The sequence below is a fragment of the Neoarius graeffei genome, chromosome 3 (assembly GCF_027579695.1).
Source record: "Neoarius graeffei isolate fNeoGra1 chromosome 3, fNeoGra1.pri, whole genome shotgun sequence".
In the NCBI taxonomy this organism is placed as follows: Eukaryota; Metazoa; Chordata; class Actinopteri; order Siluriformes; family Ariidae; genus Neoarius; species Neoarius graeffei.
In genome coordinates, this window is record NC_083571.1 from 89172969 (window position 1) to 89198484 (window position 25516).

A 25516-nucleotide genomic window follows, 5' to 3' on the forward strand; every position below is an offset into this window, starting at 1 on the left:
TCAACGTGAAACGACGTTACTCAGTTCCATAGCACTTAATCCGGCAGTTGCACAAATGTTTAGTCTTTAAGGAGTTGTAAAGGACTCCTTAAAACAGTGCTGCTTTACGTGAGGTCAGGTGGCAGGGTATACTCACAAACCCGTGGAAGGAGAGCGAGGGAGAGAATGAAGGAAACTTTCAACCTGTTCGGATTGGAGCAAACCAGTGTTCATGGACCCCAGCGCCGTCCTCTCGCAGAGACTCGCCAGCTGTCACCACTCACACCGTTCCAACACCCGAACTTTGCAAATGACAAGTTTCCTAGTCAACAGAATAAAACTTCACCGCACCAAACTTCTCCGGCTCATGTGCTCGCCGCCATGTTTCGAATTGTCCCTTTGTTCAACCCCGCTCCGCCTCTCCACTCTCCCTCCACACCTGACGTGCCCTCTCATTGGCTGAGGAGCCACTCATGCTCTCTCCCACATATATACATTATTAATTCTCAGATCAAGTGCATTAAATTATAACACTGAAGAATTTGAGTAGCACCAGATAATATTTGCAAAGTGCTTCTGACATCATGTATTTAATTTTCATGTGTGATAACACTACTTCATACAGGAAAATATGAAAATCAGTGCGTTAAACTGAGAAAAGTCATAACAGAACGTTCACATATGATACTTTCTGTAGAAATCACAATATTTTACTATCACATTGTATGGACAGATATGCCTGTTCCATCTTATCCCCACAGGCTTCCCTGATAACATCAAAAGTCATCCCATGCTGAGCCCAAATTTAGGCTAACGTTATCTTCCTTGATTAAACTACTTTCATAGCCAATTAATCCAAAACGAAAACAATTCAGTGGGCTAATATCACCAGAAAACGTTTAATAGGAATTTAACTCCTGGACTCATGACACTTCAGGTAGGTACAAGTGGAATTATTCATCTAGCCTGCCGAGGCAAATTATATGTTTGATGTCTCTAGATTGAAATATTAGAGGTGACTTGGAAACCCTTCTGCTCTACAGACGAGGCTCAGGCCTACTGTAGTGGCGTTAGCATAATATTAGCAATACTAGCTAGATTAAACGGGTTTCTGCAGTCATTATACGGACACCAAGTGTGTCGTTTCACTGCACGCACAAACGTTTAGCACTCGGACATGATCGGCTACTAAGGGTAGTGTCATGTCCAGGTTTCTAAACTAGCAGTACGCCTTGTGGTTGTAGCATGCAGCCTGCATGGTAGTAAGTGTCACTTCTGATCCTAATTGATATTACGTACCCTTAACCATATCCGCAATGTAACATCAAACAGAACAGAATGATAATCTTACCTTTCAACTGCATCCCTTGTGTCTTGCATTCAGAGTCAACGTCGCTAAGTTCACATGTTCAGGGCCAGGCCGGTTGGCAGCCACTTTCCACGACTTCTCTTTCCGGTGGCCATTCGTTGCCATGGCAGCAGTTAGAGCATGCGTTCTTTGTATGTCATAATTTCGACTTTTTTTCTCGAAAATTTCGACTTTTAATCTCGAAGATTTCGACTTTTAATCTCGAAGATTTCGACTTTTTTTCTCGAAGATTTCGACTTTTAATCTCGGAATTTAGAAAAAAATATTTTCTCCAAGTGGCCCTAATACGCTTCCGTATTTAACACACGGCAATTCTGGAAACTTTTCTGGACGTGGCTAAGATACATATATACAGAGTACATTATTAAATAACTAAAATGAATATAGAGTATAAACTTACCCATATAACGAAACAAAACAGGCAGAGAAGTGGCACTGAACGCCATGACCTGGCCATTTCCGGAGCGCAAACTCGGTATAAAAAACCTTGTTGTTTGTATCTGGATAGTTGAACGTCTCCACCATAGGTACCTGCGCGATTATAGGAGCTGGAAGGAAATCAGCACTTTAAAACCACCACACACCCTCACCTTTAGAGGAGTTAAGAGGAGGGTCTAAACCAGGGGTGCCAGGGTGAAATTGGTAAGGGGGCCAGATTTTTTTCAAGTGGGACCTTGGGGGCCGAATTACACTTTTGGCCTGAAAAGACCAGACACTAACTCAACAAAAGGACATTATTTTATATGATTTTTGAAGGCCTATACGCCCAAAAGGAATTGTAAAGCTATAGCCTCAAAATGAGGCGCACAATAACATGGCAGACAAAAGCAATTTACCCTCTGAAAATGTAACAGTCTAAGCATGCAAGTAGCCTACATTTATAAAAAAAATGCTACAGAAATGGACTAAGACACAAATAACACAAGTGTAAACTGTAAATGACTTAGATCAGATTTATTGATCTTGCACATCAAAAACATGTCAATGCATAGGCCTAATTAGGCCAATTAAAACGATTGGCAAGTAGGCCTTAAACGAGTCAAAAGAAAGAAGTGCCAGGGTAAATAATTCCACCAGTAGGTCAAGTGACTAAATATCCAGTAGCATTAGTTTAAAAGAGCCAAATATGACTGAACATACCAATAAAAACAAACTACTTTAACTTTAACTACTTTAACTTTGCTGGTCAAGTCCCACATATATTTCCACACACCCATCCTGTTTATTCCCCCTCAAGCACACAGCACAAGGTTACATGGGGGAGAAATACCAGCTACATTTTACATGTGGAAGCCAGAAGTCTTTTACTTTTTACCAGCTTGTCGACATTGGGGGACAGACTCTGGGAATTGCTATTTTCATGACATCGTTGAGATGTCCATGGGTCAGACGACTACGCAGTTTCGATTTATTAATATTCATTACTGAAAATGCCTGTTCACATAAATATGTTGTCCTGAACATACAGAGTATTTTACCGGCAAAGGCCGTGATAATTGGGTACTCTGGTGGCAATGACTGATAGAAAGATTGGATTCCAACAGATGCGTATTTATCCTTGACGAATGCACCCTCCGAAAATGGCTTGGACACTTTTTTGCGATCTCCCACGCGATGATGTAGCTCGCCTTCACTGCCCCTAACATGAAATAAAATGTACAACAAAGATATTGAGACACCCCTCTTTGAAAACAGCCGCATTTAACATTAAAGGAGAACTGAAGATGATGTATGATATTAAAACGAACCTTCAGGTGTCTCTCGAGACTTTGAGAAAGCTGCTTGCTGTTTTTGAAGGTTTGAGGCAAGCTCATTTAGCTTTTCAGTCCTGCGTTGCCCGGTGAATTGGCTGTATTTGTCGGCGTGGGTCTCTTAATGTCTTTTGACATTGTATTCCTTCGGTACAGCCACTTGTTGCGAACAAATCAGACAAACAGGTTTTCCCCCTACTTCCCAGAAAAAGTATTTCTCTCTCCATTTTTCCTGAAAGATGCGACCCTCAGAATCAACTTTTCTCTTTTTAGACTGTTGTTGCTTGTGAATGAGCAACAACTAGCCTACTCTACATTAAATCCGGGTCATTGCACCTGTGTGTGCTGCAGCAAGCAGAGAGCAGCTAAAAACGAACCGATGGATTACACGAAAATGGAATCAAATTGAAACATTAGATTTAAAATCATTACGAAAAAAAACCCACAACATTCGATTTTTATTAATTTATTATTTAAAAAAAAAAGTCTCATGAACCACCGGGCCGGATGTGATGACCAATCGGGCCGTATCCGGCCCGCAGGCCGTTACCATGGCACCCCAGCTCTAATGTAATACTCTAGAGCTATAACATTCATATAACAACCAAGTAGGTGAAGGCAATTAGAGTACTTGTTTGGCAGAGGTTGGCACTCAGTGGATGTTGTAGCAATAGACAGGACATAGTTTATTCCAATGATACCATTTATTGAAAAAGCTGACATGAATTAGCAAACTAATACTGATCAGATATAGCAACAATAGCAGCCAAGGAATAATTCAATATAAATGGTGATACAATGTATACAAATAAGAATCAGTAGTATATATGATGATAACTAAGGCACTAATGGTGATCAGAAGTAATAAGCTATATGCAAGTGTGACAGTGTAGGGGCGAGTGGATGTTAAAATGTGAGAGGGAAATCACGTGTTTGTGTGTCTGTGTGAGAGTGTATGAGTAGGTGTGCGTGTGAGAGTGTGTGTGTAAGAGTGTGTGTGTGAGAGTGTAGGCGTGCATGTGCGCAGCTGCACACTAACGGGATGAGAAGGAGCTAGGGAGAGAGAGAGCGTGCGCAGGCGCACGATCTAACTAAATACAGATACTCAACAAAGTAAATCAAACAAACAAACACGTGGTCTAAGACCGACTTTCATGTGAATCAAAATGCGTACATTTAAACCATAAATGAATTCAAATAACACTCTTCACATTAACTAGCCACAACTAAGACTAATAATTGCCCAGATGACAGCCTCACTTGAGATCGCTCGTTTGGTGACTGAAGTGCGCCGTCTGTTATCCGAAGACAGCGCAGAGTGCAGGTCCAGGGAGAAAACAGTTCTGTTCCTTTCACTTTTAGAGCTCGTCAGCTGAAGATCTTCAGTGTCCCGTCGGTCATCCGATGATCTGGAAGGAATCTTGTTTGTAGTTTGTCGACGTTGAGAAAGGGAAAAGGGATCCGGTCGCCTTTTCTCTTTAAAATACTGCATGGGCTGCAGAAACTAACTGGTTCAGTTATTATTACAACTATGCGAAGATCAAATACATTGAACTTTGGCTAAAGGTCTGGTATCAATAGCTCGTTCTTTGTTCTCTGTTCTTTTTCTTTAGCACAGATGCATGATGTCTCTTTCACGCGTGGAAACCCACCGCCAGAGAGAAAGAATTTCAATTCCGCCACGGGTTTAAAGCACAGTCATGACGTCACTGTATTTGGTATCCGGTATCATCTCTGTATCCAATACCATTACAGGGAGTCAGAAGAATGGGTGGGGATAGAACATGGCCTTGAGTACAGGGATTGGTGTGTTCAATGCTATCAAGATGATAGGATGCTGCAGCAACCGACAGAGCCAGCAGGTGATCCCTGACCTTCTAAACTAAACAGCAGCAAATTGTCTTCAGCTGTGGTGCATAAGTCCTGAGTGAAAAGGGAGAAGATGGTTCATAAAGTGAAGCAGGGAATTGGTTACTATGGCTACAGCATGGCAGTCCATCCCTAGAGACTTTTAATTGCTTAGGAATACCAAAGAAACACAGTAACCCTAAAAACAACTTTAAATAAAAAAACGAAGACAAGACAATACACAATGACCCAATAGACAGGTAAATTTAGAAAGAATGACAAGACATGTACAGTGTATGCACTAATGAATATAAGAACCTTTGTGTGTCAAAATGCTTGTATTTTATGAGTAAAAGCATTGAGGACATTACCTCAGCCTACTGGTGTTGTGTTCAGTGTGAGGAAAATGTATCAATTTTACAGATTGGTTTTCACAACCTTCTTCTCTTTGACAACAATCTTCTGTGAGCTGGGAAGTCCGTGTACAGTGCTTGTGTTCAATCCAATAGTCCCATTCTGGGACATGGCAGTGGATGTTACCGCCCTCTGCAGGGATCCATGAGTGATTCCTGAAGTCCCTCCCTGCCTCTCTACTACATACTGCATACTCTGAGAGCCTCCGGTCACAGGAACACTTCTTTGGAGGGATCCATGAATTGCAGACCCTCCTTGACCTTCCACAAACACTATGCCTTGAGATCCAGAGATGCTCCCTCTCGGCAGTGTGCCTTGGAGGATCTGGCCACCTTGTGCACCTGTATCAACAAGCAAAAGCTGCGAACCCAACAAATGAGCTGACTGGAGCAAGCCTGTGTTCAGTGCCGTGGTGGAGCCTCCATGTGTTTCCAACAATACCACCCTGTCGCCTCCACCAATCGTGCCTTGTGCTGGCACAGCACCCTGGACCAGGACTCTTTCAGTCACTGGAGTGTCATTCAGCACACACATCCCCTGGGTGATTCCCACGGTGGGCCTCTCGGCCAACAGCACAGTGTTAGAAACCTGAGGCTCCACCATGTAGTACATTGGCTGCTGCTGTACCATCAGGGTCTGGGTGGGCACATCGATCAGAGTCTGGGCTGGCTGCACGTCAGATACTACATGGGTGTTTTTAACTACTACATTCTCCTCCCTGTGCATGGTAGAGGGTGCTGCAACTTCAGCGGCTATACTGACAGTATTTGTGGTGGCAATATTGGTGTGCATGGAAACTGATTCAGAGTGATCCATGATGGGTTTTGGAGGAGGAAGGGAGGCAGCAGCCACTGTGAACTTTGTGCCTCTGCCACATATCTCAGCTAGAGTAGTGAAGTTTGGCTCCAAGTCATTAAGGAACTCCAGATCACTGTCAGATGATAGGATGCTGCAGCAACCGACAGAGCCAGCAGGTGATCCCTGACCTTCTAAACTAAACAGCAGCAAATTTTCTTCAGCTGTGGTGCATAAGTCCTGAGTTTTCTGCAAGACACAAATAGGCTTGTTAAAGCACTAAAATTCATATTGCACCTTTCATGAACTAACACATGCAAATAATACAGTGGACTGTAGACACTGACACAACAGAGCTATGACTGATGAGCTGAAGCATAAACGGTAGGATTTCAAGGTCTAACTCTTTGCCCAAATTGTTCATATTGTTATTTATTAAAATGCAATGTTACTAGTTAATACTACTTATTATTTAAAGGGTATATGATTTAAAATCATTAATAAAACTAAAAATTATATATTTTACTGCTATTCTAAAAGCTACCCCATGCTTCCACAGAGGCCTGTAAATCCAACCAAATTCATCCTTTTCAAACTGCTGCTCATGCTGTGTCACAGGACAGCATCAAGCTCTATCTGCCCTTTTTCACATACGTGAGCTCACAGATGCCCATGACTGGCCAGTGTCACTATGATTGACAGTGGCGTGAGAGTAAGCCATCCTTCATACCCATCGAGCGCATTCAACTTTGCTCTCTAGTTTCCAAGCCACAGATCAGGATTTTGACTTGCATTAGGGCAAACAATTTTCTCTTATGCCATTAGGGAGCCCAAAGAAATTATTTTTTGAAGTCGATATATATATATATATACAGTTAGGTCCATAAATATTTGGACAGATGCAACATTTTTCTAATTTTGGTTCTGTACATTACCACAATGAATTTTGAACAAAACAATTCAGATGCAGTTGAAGTTCAGACTTTCAGCTTTAATTCAGTGGGTTGAACAAAATGATTGCATAAAAATGTGAGGAACTAAAGCATTTTTTAAACACAATCCCTTCATTTCAGGGTCTCAAAAGTAATTGGACAAATTAAATAATTGTAAATAAAATATTCATTTCTAATACTTGGTTGAAAACCCTTTGTTGGCAATGACTGCCTGAAGTCTTGAACTCATGGACATCACCAGACACTGTGTTTCCTCCTTTTTAATGCTCTGCCAGGCCTTTACTGCAGCGGTTTTCAGTTGCTGTCTGTTTGTGGGCCTTTTCTGTCTGAAGTTTAGTCTTTAACAAGTGAAATGCATGCTCAATTGGTTTGAGATCAGGTGACTGACTTGGCCATTCAAGAATATTCCACTTCTTTGCTTTAATAAACTCCTGGGTTGCTTTGGCTTTATGTTTTGGGTCATTGTCCAAGGCAAGGCAAGGCAAGTTTATTTATATAGCACATTTCATACACAATGGCAGTTCAATGTGCTTTACAGAAGCAAAAACAAAAAACAGTAAACAATAGAGAAATAAAATTACATAAAATAATTTTATTTTTAATCTAAAACAACTAATTAAAAGAATTAAAAGAATTAAAAGAAAATAATAAGAATTAAACAATAGTAGAAATAAAATAATAAAATGCCAAAAAGAAAAAAGGAGAAAAAGAAAAAGAAACCAGCGGAATAAAATAAAATAAAATTAAAGTAAATTTAAAACATGCAGAGAAAGTAAAGATTATAAAAAATGTAAAAATATTAATTATTTAACAGAAAGCATCTGAAAACAGCTTGGTCTTTAACCTAGATTTGAAGCTGCCAACAGCAGGAGCATTTTTAATGTCCTCTGGCAGTTGGTTCCATAGATGTACTGCATAGTAGCTAAAAGCTGCTTCACCACACTTTGTTTTAACAACTGGTTTTAATAGTAAATTTTTCTGTTGCGATCTGGTAGATCTGATTGGGTTAGGCCGCTGCAACATATCAGAAAGGTAATTGGGCCCTGTACCATTTAGAGATTTATACACCACCAACAATACTTTAAAGTCAATTCTTTAGCTTACTGGAAGCCAGTGAAGGGACCTTAGAATTGGGGTAATGTGCTCTGTTCTTTTTGTTCGTGTGAGAACCCTCGCCGCTGCATTTTGAACCAGCTGAAGTCGTTTGATGGTCTTTTTTGGCAGGCCTGTGAAAAGGCCATTGCAGTAATCAACCCTACTAGAGATGAAGGCATGTATTAGTTTTTCCAGATCATTTTTTGACATAAGTCCTCTTAGTTTGGAAATGTTTTTGAGGTGATAAAATGCCGTTTTAGTGATTGCTTTCATGTGACTGTCAAAGTTTAGCTCGCTGTCAATGAAAACACCAAGATTTTTAACCATTTCTTTAGTTTTAATCCCTTTTGTGTCAAGAATAGTGGTAATCCTGAGTCTTTCGTCTTTTTTTCCAAATAGAATTACTTCTGTTTTATCTGTGTTCAGCTGAAGAAAATTTTGTGACATACAGCTATTGATTTGATCGATACACTGGTAGAGACATTCAAGGGGGGCATAGTCATTAGGTGATAGAGCAAAATAAATTTGGGTATCATCTGCATAGCAGTGACACAAAATTGAATTTTTATTGATAATTTGCCCAAGTGGGAGCATATAAAGGTTGAAAAGTAATGGTCCAAGAATCGACCCCTGGGGGACACCACAGGTCAAGGGCATTGACGTTGAGGAACAATTTCCCAGGGTAACAAAGAAGCTTCTATCTTTTAAGTATGATTTTAACCAATTGATAACTTTACCAGTCAATCCAACCCAGTGTTCAAGTCGATATAGCAGTATGTTGTGATCAACAGTATCAAAAGCTGCACTGAGGTCCAGTAATACCAGGAACGATGTTTTGCCTGCATCAGTATTAAGACGTATGTAATTTATAACTTTAATCAGCGCTGTTTCAGTGCTATGATTGGCACGAAATCCTGACTGAAAATTATCAAAACGGCTGTTTGATATCAAGAAGGCAGTTAATTGATTGAAGACAATTTTTTCCAGGATTTTCCCGATGAATGGTAGATTTGATATTGGCCTGTAGTTATTTAACACTGAAGGATCCAGATTATTTTTTTTAAGAAGGGGCTTTACAACAGTTTTTTTTAGGGACACAGGGACAACGCCAGTCTCCAAGGATGTATTTATAATTTGAAGCACATCTGTAATTATAAGATGAAGAACAGACTTAAAAAAGTTGGTGGGCAGAATGTCCAGTTCAGATGTTGAAGAACTGAGATTTTGTACAGTTTTTTCAAGAGTCTCATAATCAATTAAACAAAATTCTGACATTGTGTTAAAGTTATCTATCTGTGTCATTGGTGATTGCAGTTTTTCAATTTTTTGCAACTGAGATATATTATGAGAAATATTCTGCCTTATTTTATCAATTTTACCTTTGAAAAAAGATGCAAACTCATTGCATTTATTAACTGATAGAAGTTCAGGTGCTAATTGTGGTGGGGCATTAGTTAGCTTCTCTACTGTTGAAAATAGCACACGGGCATTGTTCATATTCCTGCTGATGATGTTGGAGAAGAAAGACTGTCTTGCTTTACGAATTTCATAATTATAATTACAAAGCATCTCTTTATGGATTTGATAATGGATGTGAAGTTTAGATTTGCGCCATTTTCTTTCAGTCTTTCTACATTCTCTCTTTAGCAGTTTAACAGCCGGTGTAACGGCCAAAGTAGAATTCATATAGATGTGAATTACAATTTATGTTACATGGTATATATAATTTCATTTGAGTGTGTAATTTCATATAAGTAGTTTATTTCATGATTAAGATGATGAATAATATGTGGCAAGGTTAAAAGAATCAGAATTCATATGTTAAGAATTAGAACTGCCTCACACTTCTTAAGAATTCATATGTGAAGAATTAGAATAAGAATTAGAACTGTCTCACACTTCTTAAGAATTCATATGTGAAGAATTAGAATAAGAATTAGAACTGCCTCACGCTTCTTAAGAATTCATATGTGAAGAATTAGAATAAGAATTAGAACTGTCTCACACTTCTCAAGAATTAGAATTAGAATTCATTCAGCTATATAAGAACGGTCTCGCGCTTCTCAGGGTAGATCTCGAGAAGCCGTGGAAGCGAACAGTTTTTCTTACCTGACTCTCTGACTCACCGACTCTCTGTATCTTAGAACCTTTGTAATTGTTAAACGAGGATTAAAGTTCAACTTTCAAGACGTTTCAAGTGGATTTATTGCAAGGCACACGGACGCTGAGAGTGGAAACAGTTACTTTGGGACAGAGACTTTGTCAGCGTAAGCTATAGCACTTTTCTCAAGGTCTCACTACGAACGAGCCTCTACAGCCGGGTACTGCTTCCATGGTGCTTTCTGCTTATCATTGACTCTTTTTATTTTGAATGGAGCAATATCATCCATAATTTGGGTCATATTTAAATTAAAAAATTCCAGTAAATCATCTACAGAGTCTGACATTTTGGTTGAGTTCTGTGAGAGAGCTTGCTCAAAAAGAACACGTGTTGTCGTTTATGACTCTCCTACCTATAGTCGTTGAGCTATTCTGAATGTGAGGAGACATAGAAACTTCAAAGAAAACACAGAAATGATCAGATAAGGCCAGGTCAACAACAGGATAAGAAACAGTAAGACCCTTTGTGATGACGAGGTCAAGAGTATGACCACGAGAGTGGGTCGGTCCCTGTACATGTTGTACCAGGTTAAAGTTATCAATAATTGCAAATAGTTCTTTGGCATAAATGTTATCAGTATTATCTACATGCAAGTTAAAATCCCCAGATATAATAAGACAATCAAACTCTAAGCAAATGACTGATAACAGTTCACCAAACTCTTCAAGAAAGACTTTGGCTGAATGTCTCGGAGGCCTATAAATAGTTAATAATAATATGTTAGGAGAGCATGTAACAAGTGCACATAAGTGTTCAAAGGACATAAAATCACCAAGTGAGGATTGTTTACATTGAAAAAAGACTTTGAATATATTTGCGATCCCTCCACCTTTCCCTTGTCGGGTAACATTCAAAAAATTAAAATTTGGGGGAGCTGCTTTGATAAGGGTGGTAGCACTATTTGCTTGATCCAGCCAGGTTTCAGTTAGAAGCAAAAAATCAAGATTGTGTTTACAAATAAGATCATTAATTAAAAATGACTTGTTTAAAAGTGATCTAATGTTCAGAAGAGCTAGCTTTACAGAAATTCTAGAAGCAATATTTGGTTGTGCACTCTGATGCTGTTTTAAAACAGGAAGGAGATTAGATTGGTTCACCCCCAGGGTTAAATGTGCTCTATGTTTTCTGTTTCTTATCAGCACAGGAATAGTGTCAACATCGGGTCCCAGCTTTTTTTCAACATTACATCCATTTGCAGGGACCCAGACTACATCAAACAAGACTTTCTAAATGTTCCATTTGCTTTGAGGGTGAAAGGACTGGAGATGACATGTATCTTTTGGATGGTGAAAAAGATTTGTAGCCAGCTGAAAGTCCTGGACAAACACAATTTTGATGTACTGGATACACTGCTTGTCACGACAGATTTGGGCTGGAAAAGGAAAGCGTAGCCATTGGGAGCAATTTTTTCATGCTATTTGGGAAATCCATCCGAGGAGAAGTGGAGTCATCTGTCTTTGAATGTTGGGAGGCCTGCAAGTCAGATGTTTGTGTGTCCTTGATGACGACTTGCAAAGATGATTGTTTAGGCTTTGTAACTATGTCAGTCTGCGACATCTTATCAACTGTTTTCCTCGGTGCTGGCTGAGAAAAGATTGCAAGTTTGTAGTGGTCTGCTAAGACTTTGGCTCCAATCCAGCTGAGTTCAGTGCTATTTGGCTTGTAAAATTCTTTGCGATTCCAAAAAAGGTTAAAATTGTCTATGAAATTCATACCAAATGAAGAACAAGTTTTTCCAAGCCAGGTGTTAAGACTGAAGAGTCGAGAAAAAGCAAAACTTCCTCTCGCTGGGAGTGGCCACTGATAAAAGATTGAATTCCAGTCTTATAGAGCTCAGAAAAAAGTTTTCTGAAATCATCTTGGACAAACAGCTGTTCTCTGAAAACATCATTTGCTCCCACATGCACAACGATACGTTTTATAGTTTTATGCTCGGACATGAGTTTCAAAATGCTGTCTTTGGTGTCAGAGATGGATGCATTTGGAAGACAACAAATAATCATCTCATAACCTTTTAATTGTCTTACAGTGGAATCACCAAGAACAAGGGTTGTGGGATCAGGTGGTGTTACGAGCTGCTTTTTGCCTCTTCTCACAGCTCTTTGATCTTGGTGTGATCTCTTTTTACTATGTGTTTGTCCGCTTGACAAATCCTCTTCCACATCCCTGAGGCATTCAAATTTGTTCTGAAGCCTTATAGGCTGTGGATTTTCCATAGGACTGTAGATCCTATTGTAATTTGTAGAACGAGCTGGTGTTGAAGTAATTACTCTGTTTTTGTTTTCTGGCTTAGCACCCATCATTTGCCAGTTTTCAGTACTTACAGGTTGAGTTATGAATTCTTCCACTTGGTCTGCAATGTCCTCAGTCTGTCGAAGCGCAATCTCTGCATTCTCAGCCACTGTTTCAGTACTCCTTTCCTGAGATATCGCTTTTAATTCGTCCGTCTTTGGCAGAGCATTAATCTTTGATTCCAGAATAGAAATCCTCTGTTCTAATTCCATGCATTTTCTGCAGGATTTTTTGCTTCCTGGCATTTAAAAAAAATAAATAAAAAATAGTGGAAATTAAATTAAAATTAAATTAAAAGCTTATAAAGATAAAAAATTAAAAAAAATAAAATAGTGGAAATTCAATGAGAAAGTAAAGTATAGAAATAAAGATTAAGAAAGCAGGAGCAAAGCAAAGAAGCATCCTACTCGCTTGAGTAGGAGGAGCAAGTAAACCTGCCGTCATATTGTTTCAGGGAGAGTAATACAGATGTTGTCCATCTGTATTATGAAACGCCGACCAATCAGTTTGGCTGCATTTGGCTGGATTTGAGCACACAGTATGTCTCTGAATACCTCAGAATTCATCCGGCTGCTTCTGTCCTGTGTCACATCATCAGTAAACACTAGTGACCCAGTGCCACTGGCAGCCATGCATGCCCAAGCCATCACACTGCCTCCGCCGTGTTTTACAGATGATGTGGTATGCTTTGGATCATGAGCTGTACCACACCTTCGCCATACTTTTTTCTTTCCATCATTCTGGTAGAGGTTGATCTTGGTTTCATCTGTCCAAAGAATGTTCTTCCAGAACTGTGCTGGCTTTTTTAGATGTTTTTTAGCAAAGTCCAATCTAGCCTTTTTATTCTTGAGGCTTATGAGTGGCTTGCACTGTGCAGTGAACCCTCTGTATTTACTTTCATGCAGTCTTCTCTTGATGGTAGATTTGGATATTGATACGCCTACCTCCTGGAGAGTGTTGTTCACTTGGTTGGCTGTTGTGAAGGGGTTTCTCTTCACCATGGAAATTATTCTGCGATCATCCACCACTGTTGTCTTCTGTGAGTGTCCAGGTCTTTTTGCATTGATGATTTCACCAGTGCTTTCTTTCCTTCTCAGGATGTACCAAACTGTAGATTTTGCCACTCCTAATATTGCAGCAATTTCTCGGATGGTTTTTTTCTGTTTTCGCAGCTTAAGGATGGCTTGTTTCACCTGCATGGAGAGCTCCTTTGACCGCATGTTTTCTTCACAGCAAAATCTTCCAAATGCAAGCACCACACCTCAAATCAACTCCAGGCCTTTTATCTGCTTAATTGAGAGTGACATAACGAAGGAATTGCCCGCACCTGCCCATGAAACAGCCTTTGAGTCAATTGTCCAATTACTCTTGGTCCCTTTAAAAACAGGGTGGCACATGTTAAGGAGCTGAAACTCCTAAACCCTTCATCCAATTTTAATGTGGATACCCTCAAATGAAAGCTGAAAGTCTGGACTTTATGTCCATGTCCATTATATAACTATAACTTGAATATGTTTCAGTAAACAGGTAAAAAAAGAAAATTTGTGTCAGTGTCCAAATATATATGGACCTAACTGTATCTCATCTCATCTCATTATCTCTAGCCGCTTTATCCTGTTCTACAGGGTCGCAGGCAAGCTGGAGCCTATCCCAGCTGACTACGGGCAAAAGGCGGGGTACACCCTGGACAAGTCGCCAGGTCATCACAGGGCTGACACATAGACACAGACAACCATTCACACTCACATCTCCGGTCAATTTAGAGTCACCAGTTAACCTAACCTGCACGTCTTTGGACTGTGGGGGAAACCGGAGCACCCGGAGGAAACCCACACGGACACGGGGAGAACATGCAAACTCCGCACAGAAAGGCCCTCGCCGGCCACGGGGCTTGAACCCAGGACCTTCTTGCTGTGAGGCGACAGCGCTAACCACTACACCACTGTGTAGGTGGTGTGTATGACTGGTAATTACTAACACTGACCACTAGGCGGTGTGTATGAGTGGTGGTACACGTACACGTATACGGACAAACCACAAAAAATCGACTCGAAGGGTTTACCATTTTTTCTTAGGTATGGTGCTCCGCTCGTGCGGGCCTTAGACCCACGCAGGAGCTCCGCTAATATGTCTCCACTTACATGTGAGTAGTAATGGTTGAAGAAGTCTTCTGAAAGGTGCAGTCCACTGTCATACGTGGAAAACTCCTCCCTCATCATCCCAAGATATCCGTTCATTCCCTGACTCATAGAAGCCATTTCAATCTGATTTCTGGTTTGACCTCCATTGATGACATAACCAGCACCTCCTGCAGCTCCAAGGGCAGCAACTCCACTCGCTGCACTGTCGATGGCCCAAAAGCCACCTGGCATCATTCTAGGACCAGCAATGTTACTCAGGAAGGGCACATCCTGTCAAATTCAGAATTAAATTGATTTGAATAGCAGAGGTTACATGAATGTTTTGTATCACAGCTGGATTTCAGCCACTGCATGTATGCCACTATTACGAAACTCGGATTAATTATAACAACTTATTTTGATATCCAATGTAAATGTTCTACAAACTGTCATAAAAGCCATCTATGGACTGTCAATATACTATCAGGTGACTGTCGTAAAACAGTGCCTCAACTAATACTAAACAATATCCACAGTTTAAGGATTCCAATGTTTAATAGATTACCAATAAATCCTTTTGATTTCACTTTTTTGGACAGTCCAGTTTATAGCTTGTGATGTTTACATGATCATTTATAGATGATCAACTCATTCTATCACAGTTTCAAATTCAGATAATGTGAACTCTACTGTTTCACTTAATGGCATATTGAAAGGTAACCAAACATAATTTGGCTCTTTGTAGAGAATCAGTTTATAGGCTGGTTTATGGCAGACTATATATTCACTGTCCACTTTATTAGGAACACTTGTACACCTGCTCATTTATGCAGTTATCCAATCAGCCAATCATGTGGCAGCAGCATAATGCATAAAATCATGTAGCTCAAGAGCTTCAGTTAATGTTTGCGTCAAACATGAGAATGGGTAAAATTATGATCTCTGTGACTTTAACCGTGGCAAGGTTGTTGGTGCCAGATGGTCTGGTTTTAGTATTTCAGAAGCTGCTGAGTTCCTGTGGTTTTTACACACAACAGTCTCTTGAGATTACACAGAATGGTGTGGAAAATAAAAGACATCCTGTGTGAAGAGGGTCTGCAGGCTGAAACACTTTGTTGATGAGAGAGATCAGAGGAGAATGACCAGACTGGTCTGAGCTGACAGGAGGTCTATTATAACTCAAACAATCACTCTTTACATCTGCAGTGAGCAGAAAAGCATCTCAGAATGCACAAGACCTCAAACCTTGAGGTGGATGAGGTACAACAGCAAAAGTCCACATTAGGTTCCAGTCCTGTCAGACAAGAACAAGAATCTGAGGCTATCATGAGCACAGACTCACCAAAACTGGACAGAGGTGGTCTTCTACTGTTGTAACCCATCCACCTCAAGGTTTGATGTTTTGTACATGCCGAGATGCTTTTCTGCTCACCAGAGTTTTAAAGAGCGATTGGTTATGTTATATTGGTTATATTCTTCCTGGCAGCTCGAACTAGTCTGGCCAGTTTCCTCTGACGTCTCTTATCAACAAGGCATTTCCACCCACAGAACTGTTACTTACTCAATATTTTTTTTCCCACACCAGTCTGTGTAAACTATGAAATATTTTTCTGAAATACTCAAACCAGTCCATTTGGTATCAATATTCATGTAATCTAAAGTCCTTCCCACACCATATGGCACATTAGGAGGCGCCGATGTCCGTTTCTGTAGCCCTCGGCCTCTCACCTATTACATAGCTAGGGTTACAGTGGGGGCCTGGTCCTCTGGTAACCACGAAAGTTTGACTCTCCACTCACATCTGTATTGCAGCGTGCTTTGCCAGATGGCAGTAGGTACCATTTTTATGATGGTCTTTGGTATGACCCGACCGCGAGTAGAACTCATGATCTCCCAATCGAGAGGCGGACACGCTAACCACTAGGCCAACTTGCGGTTTATTTATTTTTTTAAAATAATATTCATGTAATGATCACGGAGATCACAGTTTTTCTTCATTCATGAATGGGCAGGTGTACAGGTATTCCTAATAAAGTGAACAGTGAATGCAGTGGATGGTTTGTAGACTGTCTACATTGGACTATACAACTAAAGTGCTACTGGAATAACCAAATGAAGCTGAAGAACAAGAGGTTGAGATATCTCTCTTACCCGGTCTTCTCCCTGACCTTCTGTATGGTAGGAAATCAGATGCTCTTTAGTGTCAAAAGGCATGTCAGTGAAGGGTCCGCTCATGGCAGCCGCTCCACACTGACAGAGCAGCAGTAGGAGTGGAATAACTGTGAAAGCAGTTCAGAAATTGAGTGTTGATGCAGGCTTCTTTTACAGTCTTTCAGTTTTTGTAACAGTACAAGAAGGTCTACTGGGATGCATCTAAAAACAGTCCAGTCAACACTGATGTAACAGATATGAAAATACGCTCACGTAATAGCACGAGGAGTCCCAGGACAAGCAAACCAATTCCGGCACTGCCAAGTTCCGAGCTCTTTCTTTGAGCCACAATGGTGCCACATGTTGCTGATTTATCACATGTGCAGACAGTCACCTTTAGCACCTGCTTATCTGGACACGAAATCCCCTGCTGATCGCGAACTTCCAGAGTCACCTGAAGAGGGCCTGGCCACGGTGCATCTTGGGGCTTCAACATGACTGTTGTATCTACAGTAACATGATTAAGTCAACATCACTGAATTATATCATGTAAGGAGCAAATAATATTGGAGACCATCTACATTTATTTACCACAATAGATCAATTTAATTTTACATTAATATATGTGGGAATATTAGACAAAAACCTACATACTAACATGCGACAACCTATTTCTCTGATTCATTTTACCATAATGCAAGTCTCTCTCAACAAGAACAACAACAGCAATAATAATAATAATAATAATAATCCACCATCATCATCATCTTAGGCTTTCAGATTACTAAAAATTTGTACCATTAAAGTGCTCCACACTCCAAATTCCATCTGTCCCTTCAGGCAGGACAATGAATGTTAAGGGATATGCATTTGGAAAATCATCGTCGTCCACTGCAGTGACATACAAAACTTCCTGAGTGGTGCACATTGTCTGTTTGGGATCAGGTAGAGTAGGGCAGTGGTCATTAAAGTCCTCCACCTGGATGGCGACAGTGCCTGTCGCTGTCTTAAAGGGCATATCTATAATGACAGAGGGAAAGTATTACATACTGAAAAGTACATTTTGATGCTCTTTTTTAGGATAGGTGGGTTTGTTTCTAAAGGATGTATTGAAGAACAGATTTAAGATATCGGAAAGACAAAATGAAAAACAATAATGGGAGATAATTTACTAATATTGATGTGTGATCTGTCTTTCCGCATGCGGGACAAGTGGAGCCATAATCCCTGGAATAAACTTTTATTTCTATTTGCAAAAGCAATGCTTATATGTTCTCCTGGTGATTATATAACTGCCCTGCCTAGCCTTCCAGAAATCTACAAATGCTATGTTTTGAGGACAAATATGCTAATAGTTTTTAGTATAAATATGCAGGTGATTATAGGAAATTGTACGTGCTGATTGGCTGAGAAATTTGGACTATTTCTCGATAGTCAACTCGAACAACTTGGCAAAGTGGTGGCCAATGACTTTGTCATTGTAAGTGAGGAAGAATTACAAATTCTGAAAGAAAATGCTGTTCCTAAATGCACACGATGCTACGATGTTGCTAAAGATGCTACGACGTTTGGGCTAAAACTATTCAAAGGTAAGGTGGAATTATGATTTATTTATCTATTTCAAAACAAAGTATTTTACGTGAGTCGACATAGAAAAGTGACAAGTCTGCAGGTATTACATTTGCATGCTGCTTTTAAAGTTTGAAGTAAAATTCCTAATTGACTATCAAATGCTTTTTCTGCATCTAAACTGATCAAAGCCGCTGATATATTGTCTTTATGTATCTTATGTAACCTTCTAACATTATCTTGCATTTGTCTATCCCTAACAAACCCAGTTTGAACCTCATCTATCAAGTACAAATGTTTGGAGCCTATTTGATATAATTGAGGTGTAGATTTTGTAATCAACATTTAATACTGATATTGGTCTATAATTCTGGCAATATGCCTTATCTTTTAATGGTTTAGGGAGTACTGTGATTATTGCTCCCTTCGGGGGGGGGATTAGTGTCTTTAGTCATGATCCAAAGGATTATAAGGATTATATTATACCCTTACTAGTTCTTGCAGCACTGCAAACTGGCCTAGTGGCTAGCATATCCACCTTTTGATCGGGAGATCGGGAGTTCTACTCGCGGTCGGGTCATATCAAAGACCATCATAAAAATGGTACCTACTGCCATCTGACAAGGCATGCTGGAATACAGATGCAAGTGGGGAGTCAAACTCTCATGGTTACCAGAGGACTAGCCCCCCCACTGTAACCCTAGCTGTATAGGCGAGAGGCTGAGGGCTATAGAAACTGAGATCAGCGCCACCTAATGCGCCTTAAGGGCCTGGTTAGTACTGGGACGGGAGATTGCCTGGGAATACCAGGGCATGGTGCAGGAAGGACTTTAGACTTTGTCCTTGCAGCAGCATTTCAGTCCCACTTAAGCCAACAGTCCATTAATCTATAACCTTCAAAAGCTAAACTTCTAAACTTTACCTTCACCTAGCAAGTTATGTCATTCTCATGTTCATTTTAACTTGGGTTGATGTAGGTACTCATCCTGCATTATTAGGGGTGTTCACACGGCAACTTTTACTCCGGTGTAGCACCGGGGCTGCCCCGGTAGAGCGTTCACACGGTACAAAGTTATACCGGTGTAGCCCCTGAAAGCTGCTTAAACCGGTGCAAATCTAACCCTGCTCGGGAGGTGGTTTAAGAAATTTACTCCGGAGTAAATGCTAGTTTGCGGGGCAGCACCGATATAAAATGGGACGTCTGAACGCTACAGGGGTAGACTCGCTACGCGTGAGGAGAGTTGATTACATACGGGCATTGCATAATTTGCATCCTGGTATTTTGCGCTTCCAAAATGGCGAATATCAACAACAACAGAACTGCGTGTCTTCCAGTGTTGCCAGATTGTCAGTTTTAAGTGCATTTTGGTGGATTTGAACATATTTTGGGCTGGAAAAAGTCAGCAATATCTGGCAACACTGGTGTCTTCATCCACGTTGTTTTCCCGGCGCTTGATGATGCCATGACAACCGGGAAAAGGAAGTACATTTTCACGCATGCGCATATTTCATTTCCGCATTATTACTATCGGAAATGATAGTAATAATGATAGGAAATGATGATAATAAAAGGAAATGATATCAAAACTTTATTACTATCAAAGGAAATTATAAAGTTTTTGCTACTATTGCACGGTCGCAGAAACTGCCGTGTGACCGCAAGTGGGGCTGCACCGGTGCTAACACGCTTCTCTCTAGTAAGCAGGGTTGTGACGTGTGAACGCTGCGCAAAATTTACACCGGTGTAAGATATATCGCAACAAAATACATCGGTGCAGCATCGATGCAAATATGTGCCGTGTGAACAGGGCTATTTCCCCTAAGCGGAAATTCTAGAAGTCATTCCAGCATGTGTCTGTTGGCCTCCCCTGTGCGATCTCTTCCGCTGTGTTTCCACGTTGTGGTCCTCGTTAACTGAAGCCTTTCGATGAGCATGGTTTTTCTGGTGTTGATCCCTGCGTTATCCACATCCTATCCTCTCTCCTGCAGGTCGCTGGCTGCCTCTTCTACACTGCCATAAGTTTTCACACCACTGGCCCAGTGGATGCGCATCTTGTTGAGAGGTGTCTGAAAGTGGATGCCTTCTCTCTTTAAGATCTTCTGAATACTAGAGCATGCTTTATGTTGTTGCATCATCCTTTCTAAGTAATCGTGGTCAAAATATACCCTGTTTCCATAGAGAGTGACTGTTTTCTTCTCCCATGTGTTTTTCAATATCATGCATGTTTCAGGCCTCCCCTGCATGTCTTTATATTTGTTATATTTTGTAAAGCCAATTTTGTTTTTGTATGTGCAATAAACAGTAAAAATCCTCTCCTACACAGTGAACTGCTGGAAGTTCAGGACAATAGATCAGGGAGGCTGACTAGCTTTTGGCTTTGGAGCTAAGGCTCGATGTGCATGTTGAATCTGGAGGTCAGAACTGATAGAGAATTCTTCACGGATCCATTTATCCATAGACTGTGCAACTGAGTCGCTCTTTGACTCTACCTCCTCCTGTATGCCATAAATCCTTAAATTATTCCATCTAGACCTCAATTCCAAATTGTTTAGTTTGTACATTATCAGTTTCTGCTCTTTCATTATTTCCTGCAATGCACAGTTTGCTTCATGGCTCCACAACTTGATTTCTTCTGTACACATCAGAGCAGCTCCTATTTTCTCATCTTGCTCTCCGATATCTGTGGGTATTTTTGCAAACTTCTGATTGATGTCTTTGAATTCTGTCAGTCTGTTTTTCATTTGAGCCGTAATTTCATCTTTGAATGTTTTCAGGTCTATTTTCAGTTCGCTTTGCAGGGCTTGAATGTGTTTACTAATGCTGTCCAGGCTGCTTTGAAATGAGGCCATACTAAGCTTCCAGTATTCACTAGCTCTTGTTAGTTGGTAATTCTTTACCTTGAATGTCCAGGTTCTTTTTATTCTTTGTTTTTGTTGAACCTCCACTCATATTCAAAGTTTGTTGGTATTTATATCTCAAGATTTAGTGGAGTTTATTATGTTGGCATGTGGGAGCTCCCGACTTACGTGCCCATGCTGCTCTCCCATTCCACCAAAAGACCCGGATCGGGATTTTAAAAAATTTAAACTGGAAATAAATATAAAAGTTTAGAATTTTGAAAATTCTAAAACAAAAAAATACATCTTTCAACACTACAATACTCAAGATTCTGTAAGATTTTGAAGTCCCTATTTAAATGCAAGTAAATTTGTGATATTGACCATGTTAACAGCTTTGTACAAAAGGCCAGATTTTCCATGAGACTCATCTCTTCTAGTGAAGTATGTTCAGATGACACTCCGATGGACTTGATCTAAAATGGATCATAAGGTTTTGCACAAACTTGTGAAGTTCATGTCAGCTCAAGTGCAAATTGTCATTAAAGCAAAAAAGGGGACACCCCAAATACTAAGCAACTCTGAAATGCAAGTATATATTTCAAAGATCCTACTTTTTACTCAAGTTGTCGCTGATATCATTTGTAATGAAAACCTTCATGTTAATTTGAAAAAGAATGCAAACACAATTTTTACGAGTGCTCTCAGACTTTTGGACTTCACTGTATATGATTTTGACCTTGTAATACTGTCTAATATTCAGTCGGTCTTCCTAAAATAAGTAAAATATCAACAGTTTATGGTGCACAGTTTGAAAATACACGATAATAGTTGAACAGAAAATTATCTGTTGAAAGAATCAAGGGAGTAGAAATCATTTGTTAATCTCAAAATAATTTAACTGGCGTTATGAACCTTGACTAATACAGAGGATTTCTGCCATGTAAATCCCATTGACCAGGTATGGAGACTCTCGATCTGGGATTTTGTTCAGTTTGATTTCAGCAGTTTTCTCGTCAATGGATAGCCAGTTGTCTCGGTCAGAGCCTTTAACATATCTGAGAGAGGAAAACCAGAAGTATAGTTCACATGCAGAGATGGGTAACAAATAAAGGGAAAACATGAATACATTTGTGCAGAAATATGAGTGCAGATATTCCCACACAGAGTAGTGCCATTACTTAAGATTATAATGCTCCGTGTTGTCACCTATTTGTATGTCAGAATAGCTTAAAAAAGATTCTGCTAATCAAATATGTCATGAAAAAATAATAACAGGGACTCACTTGACTCCATGAGCAGGTAATCCTGTATCTGGATCGATAGCGGTGTATGTTGTGAGGGCCTTTTTTATATCAACCATCTTTCCATTTTCAGAAACCAGAATTTGCTTCACTTTGGGACTGAAGATCGGGCCTTCAGGCTGATTCTTTACATTAACATTGATAGTGTAGACTTTGCCACCACCACCACCAACGGACATTCCTGTAGGTCCAGGTATCCCTGAAGGCTTATGTCCTGGGTAGAACTGAGCCACATTGCTTACAATGATGCCCAGTTTCATGAGTTTTACTTGCTCATAATCTACACTCTGAAAGCAAAGCACATTGGTTACTTCTTCTGCACAGTACAAGCACTCACACTGAAATGAACATCATTCTTCATATCACAATGTCACACTAAGGCAATATGATGTTACAAGTGGCATATTTGTCCTAACTTATAGCAATATAAGCCTGGTGATCAATACAGGAAAATTGGGGGAAATAAAACATTGACAACCTTGACAAGCATCAGGACTCCCTCGTTGGTCTTTGGATCAGTGACAATATCAAAATGCCCACCCCCATTGCCTGACACAATGGTGTACACAGCGTGCCAGTTTTCAGTGTTTGGCAAGTCCAGATCAGTGGCTTTCAATCTCATCACCTCCACATTCTCTGTGTTCTCCTCAACACTGACTTCAAACTGTATGCAAAAGGAGAAATAGATAGGGATAACTGTCTCACTGGTCTATCAAAAGTGATTATATTTCTGTGTCTTGTATATTACATATTATTGACAACTACTGTCAAATTTCACAACACTGGAATGAGTAGGAACACAGGGATTAAACAGGTGCTGCCTTACTGAGTCCTGCTCCAGTACTGGGATGTTATCATTGACATCCTTGATCTGAATAGTTAATGTTGTTGTCGCTGTGTTGCAACCTTGACCCCCATTGAGGTCTGAGGCTCTTACAGTAAGCTTATACTGGTCAACTTTCTGTAGAGAGATAGGTATTATAACAAAACACTCATCTTTTCAAAATACTAGGTGTATGTTACAATAAAGACAATCTCTCTTTATTGATTGTAGCAGATTTATGATAGCATTCTGTACAAAATTCTAGCCTTGACCAGTGTGTGGTGCCTCACCTCTCGGTCCAAGTTTTTATTATTAACAATCACTTCTCCATTCTGATTGATATCAAACATCATCTCTCCTGGAGGGTTCTCATCAACAATCATATAGAAGATCTGAGAGTTGATATTCCCAGGTTCATCAGCATCTGTTGCTGTTACTTTCATTACAGTCGTACCTAAACATTTCATTGGTAATGTTAACACTTATCTAACACCATTATTCTAATCTCATCACCTCCTTGTGTTTTATGCAACATCTTCAGACCTACGAAAGTGTCAATTTCAAATTTCTTTTTAAAAAAAAAGGTCATCTGTCAATTATTTCACATTTACCTCTCTTGCTGAGCTCATACACAGATCCTGTGCTCATGGGTAAGAAGATGGGAGCATTGTCATTCTGATCTTTCACCTTTACTCTCAACTGAATATCATTCTCTGCCACTGAGCCATCAGTGTACGTTGCAATTCCAGAGAGCTGTGAAGCCCATCATCATCATCATCATCAGAAAGGTATCACTATCGTTACTGCCATCATCATCCTGTTTATAAGTTATACTAGTGCTCAATGATTAACTTACATGGTACTGGGAAATGGTCTCTCGGTCTAGGATCCCAGTTACTTTAACATTGCCATTGGAAGGGTCCACAATGAACAAGTTATAGGGTGGCATGTCTGCACCGATGCCCTTTAAGGAATATCTTATTACACCCTTATTTTCAACCTCCACGTCTGACTTAATCTAAAAAAAAAAAAAAAATAGCATAACAAAATGATTGTCAGGGATTAAAAAGATTAAGTAAGTAATAAACTGTTAAAATGTATTTTCTTTTTCAAAAATTTAAGAGTAGAAAACTAAAGGGGGCGTCGTGGCTCAGGTGGTTAAGGCGCCATACCATGAATGCGGGCGACCCGGGTTCGATTCCGGCCCGAGGTCATTTCCCAATCCCTTCCCGTCTCTCTCCCGCTCATTTCCTGTCTCTACACTGTCCTATCCAATAAAGGTGCAAAAAGCCCAAAAAAATATCTTTAAAAAAAAAAAAAAAAGAGTAGAAAACTAAAATTAATTCATGTATTAATTAAAATTCATTAAAGAGAACATTCTCACCCTGGCAATAAAGGGCTTTTTAGTGTAGTCTACATTCTCCTCCAAAATTTGTGGAGGGATGATCCATTCTCTCCTGTGCCTTTGGAGGGATACAGAGTGGTCTGCTTTGGCTCCAGCTTCAAACACACACTAGGAGAAAAGACAGAGAGGCATTTGAAATGTAGTTCATTTTTTAAATTATCACAAAGATCTATGGTTGCCAAAGATTTGTTTATATTGAGGTTAGTGTCAGTCTTCTCTGTTCATACTGCAGCAGGATTGCTTTTCCTCAATCTGTATGACTTCAAGTCAGCTGCTGTAAGCGCTGTGGACTTTTATTAATATTGTGCTGAAAATGGAGATTTTGTTTCAAGTGCATGAGCTGACGTTCTGCTTTTTGGGTTGCCACAACACAGAAGACATGAAATGGCGAAAAAAATCCAGAACCGCCACATTCCTGTGTAAACAAGCCTTTGGTTGACTGGGTATTGTCTATCACAGCACTGTGTTCATCTCTTCCAAATGTCTCTCACAGCAAATACCACACTTTACACAAACAAGCCAGAGTAGTGCTTCGAGCCTGACTCAGAATATTCTCAACCTGATGAAACACCAGCACAGCACAAAATGAGCTCCAACTTTACTAATGCAGAGCATAACACATGTGAACATTCCACCTTTTGGTTGATAT

At 40.0% G+C, this 25516-nt stretch overlaps 2 protein-coding genes across 2 annotated transcripts in view; both read right to left on the reverse strand.

Moving 5' to 3' along the window:
- Nucleotides 1–1858, reverse strand: part of LOC132883706 (desmoglein-2.1-like) — a 62883-nt gene extending 61025 nt beyond the window's left edge. Inside the window, exon 1 of the mRNA XM_060917640.1 lies at nucleotides 1749–1858. Coding sequence (XP_060773623.1) covers nucleotides 1749–1805 — 57 coding nt within the window. The 5' untranslated portion in view covers nucleotides 1806–1858. The remainder of the gene's footprint in view (nucleotides 1–1748) is intronic.
- Nucleotides 1859–5266: 3408 nt separating this feature from the next.
- The window catches only part of LOC132883702 (desmoglein-2.1-like), a 44427-nt gene continuing 24177 nt past the window's right edge, over nucleotides 5267–25516 (reverse strand). Inside the window, exons 2-14 of the mRNA XM_060917636.1 lie at nucleotides 24847–24975; nucleotides 24319–24480; nucleotides 24074–24215; nucleotides 23753–23916; nucleotides 23466–23600; nucleotides 23118–23303; nucleotides 22622–22926; nucleotides 22251–22393; nucleotides 17727–17948; nucleotides 17202–17435; nucleotides 16929–17056; nucleotides 14799–15068; nucleotides 5267–6405 (exon numbers count right to left, since the gene is read on the reverse strand). Of these exons, the coding sequence (XP_060773619.1) occupies nucleotides 5365–6405; nucleotides 14799–15068; nucleotides 16929–17056; nucleotides 17202–17435; nucleotides 17727–17948; nucleotides 22251–22393; nucleotides 22622–22926; nucleotides 23118–23303; nucleotides 23466–23600; nucleotides 23753–23916; nucleotides 24074–24215; nucleotides 24319–24480; nucleotides 24847–24975 (3261 nt within the window). The 3' untranslated portion in view covers nucleotides 5267–5364. The remainder of the gene's footprint in view (nucleotides 6406–14798; nucleotides 15069–16928; nucleotides 17057–17201; nucleotides 17436–17726; nucleotides 17949–22250; nucleotides 22394–22621; nucleotides 22927–23117; nucleotides 23304–23465; nucleotides 23601–23752; nucleotides 23917–24073; nucleotides 24216–24318; nucleotides 24481–24846; nucleotides 24976–25516) is intronic.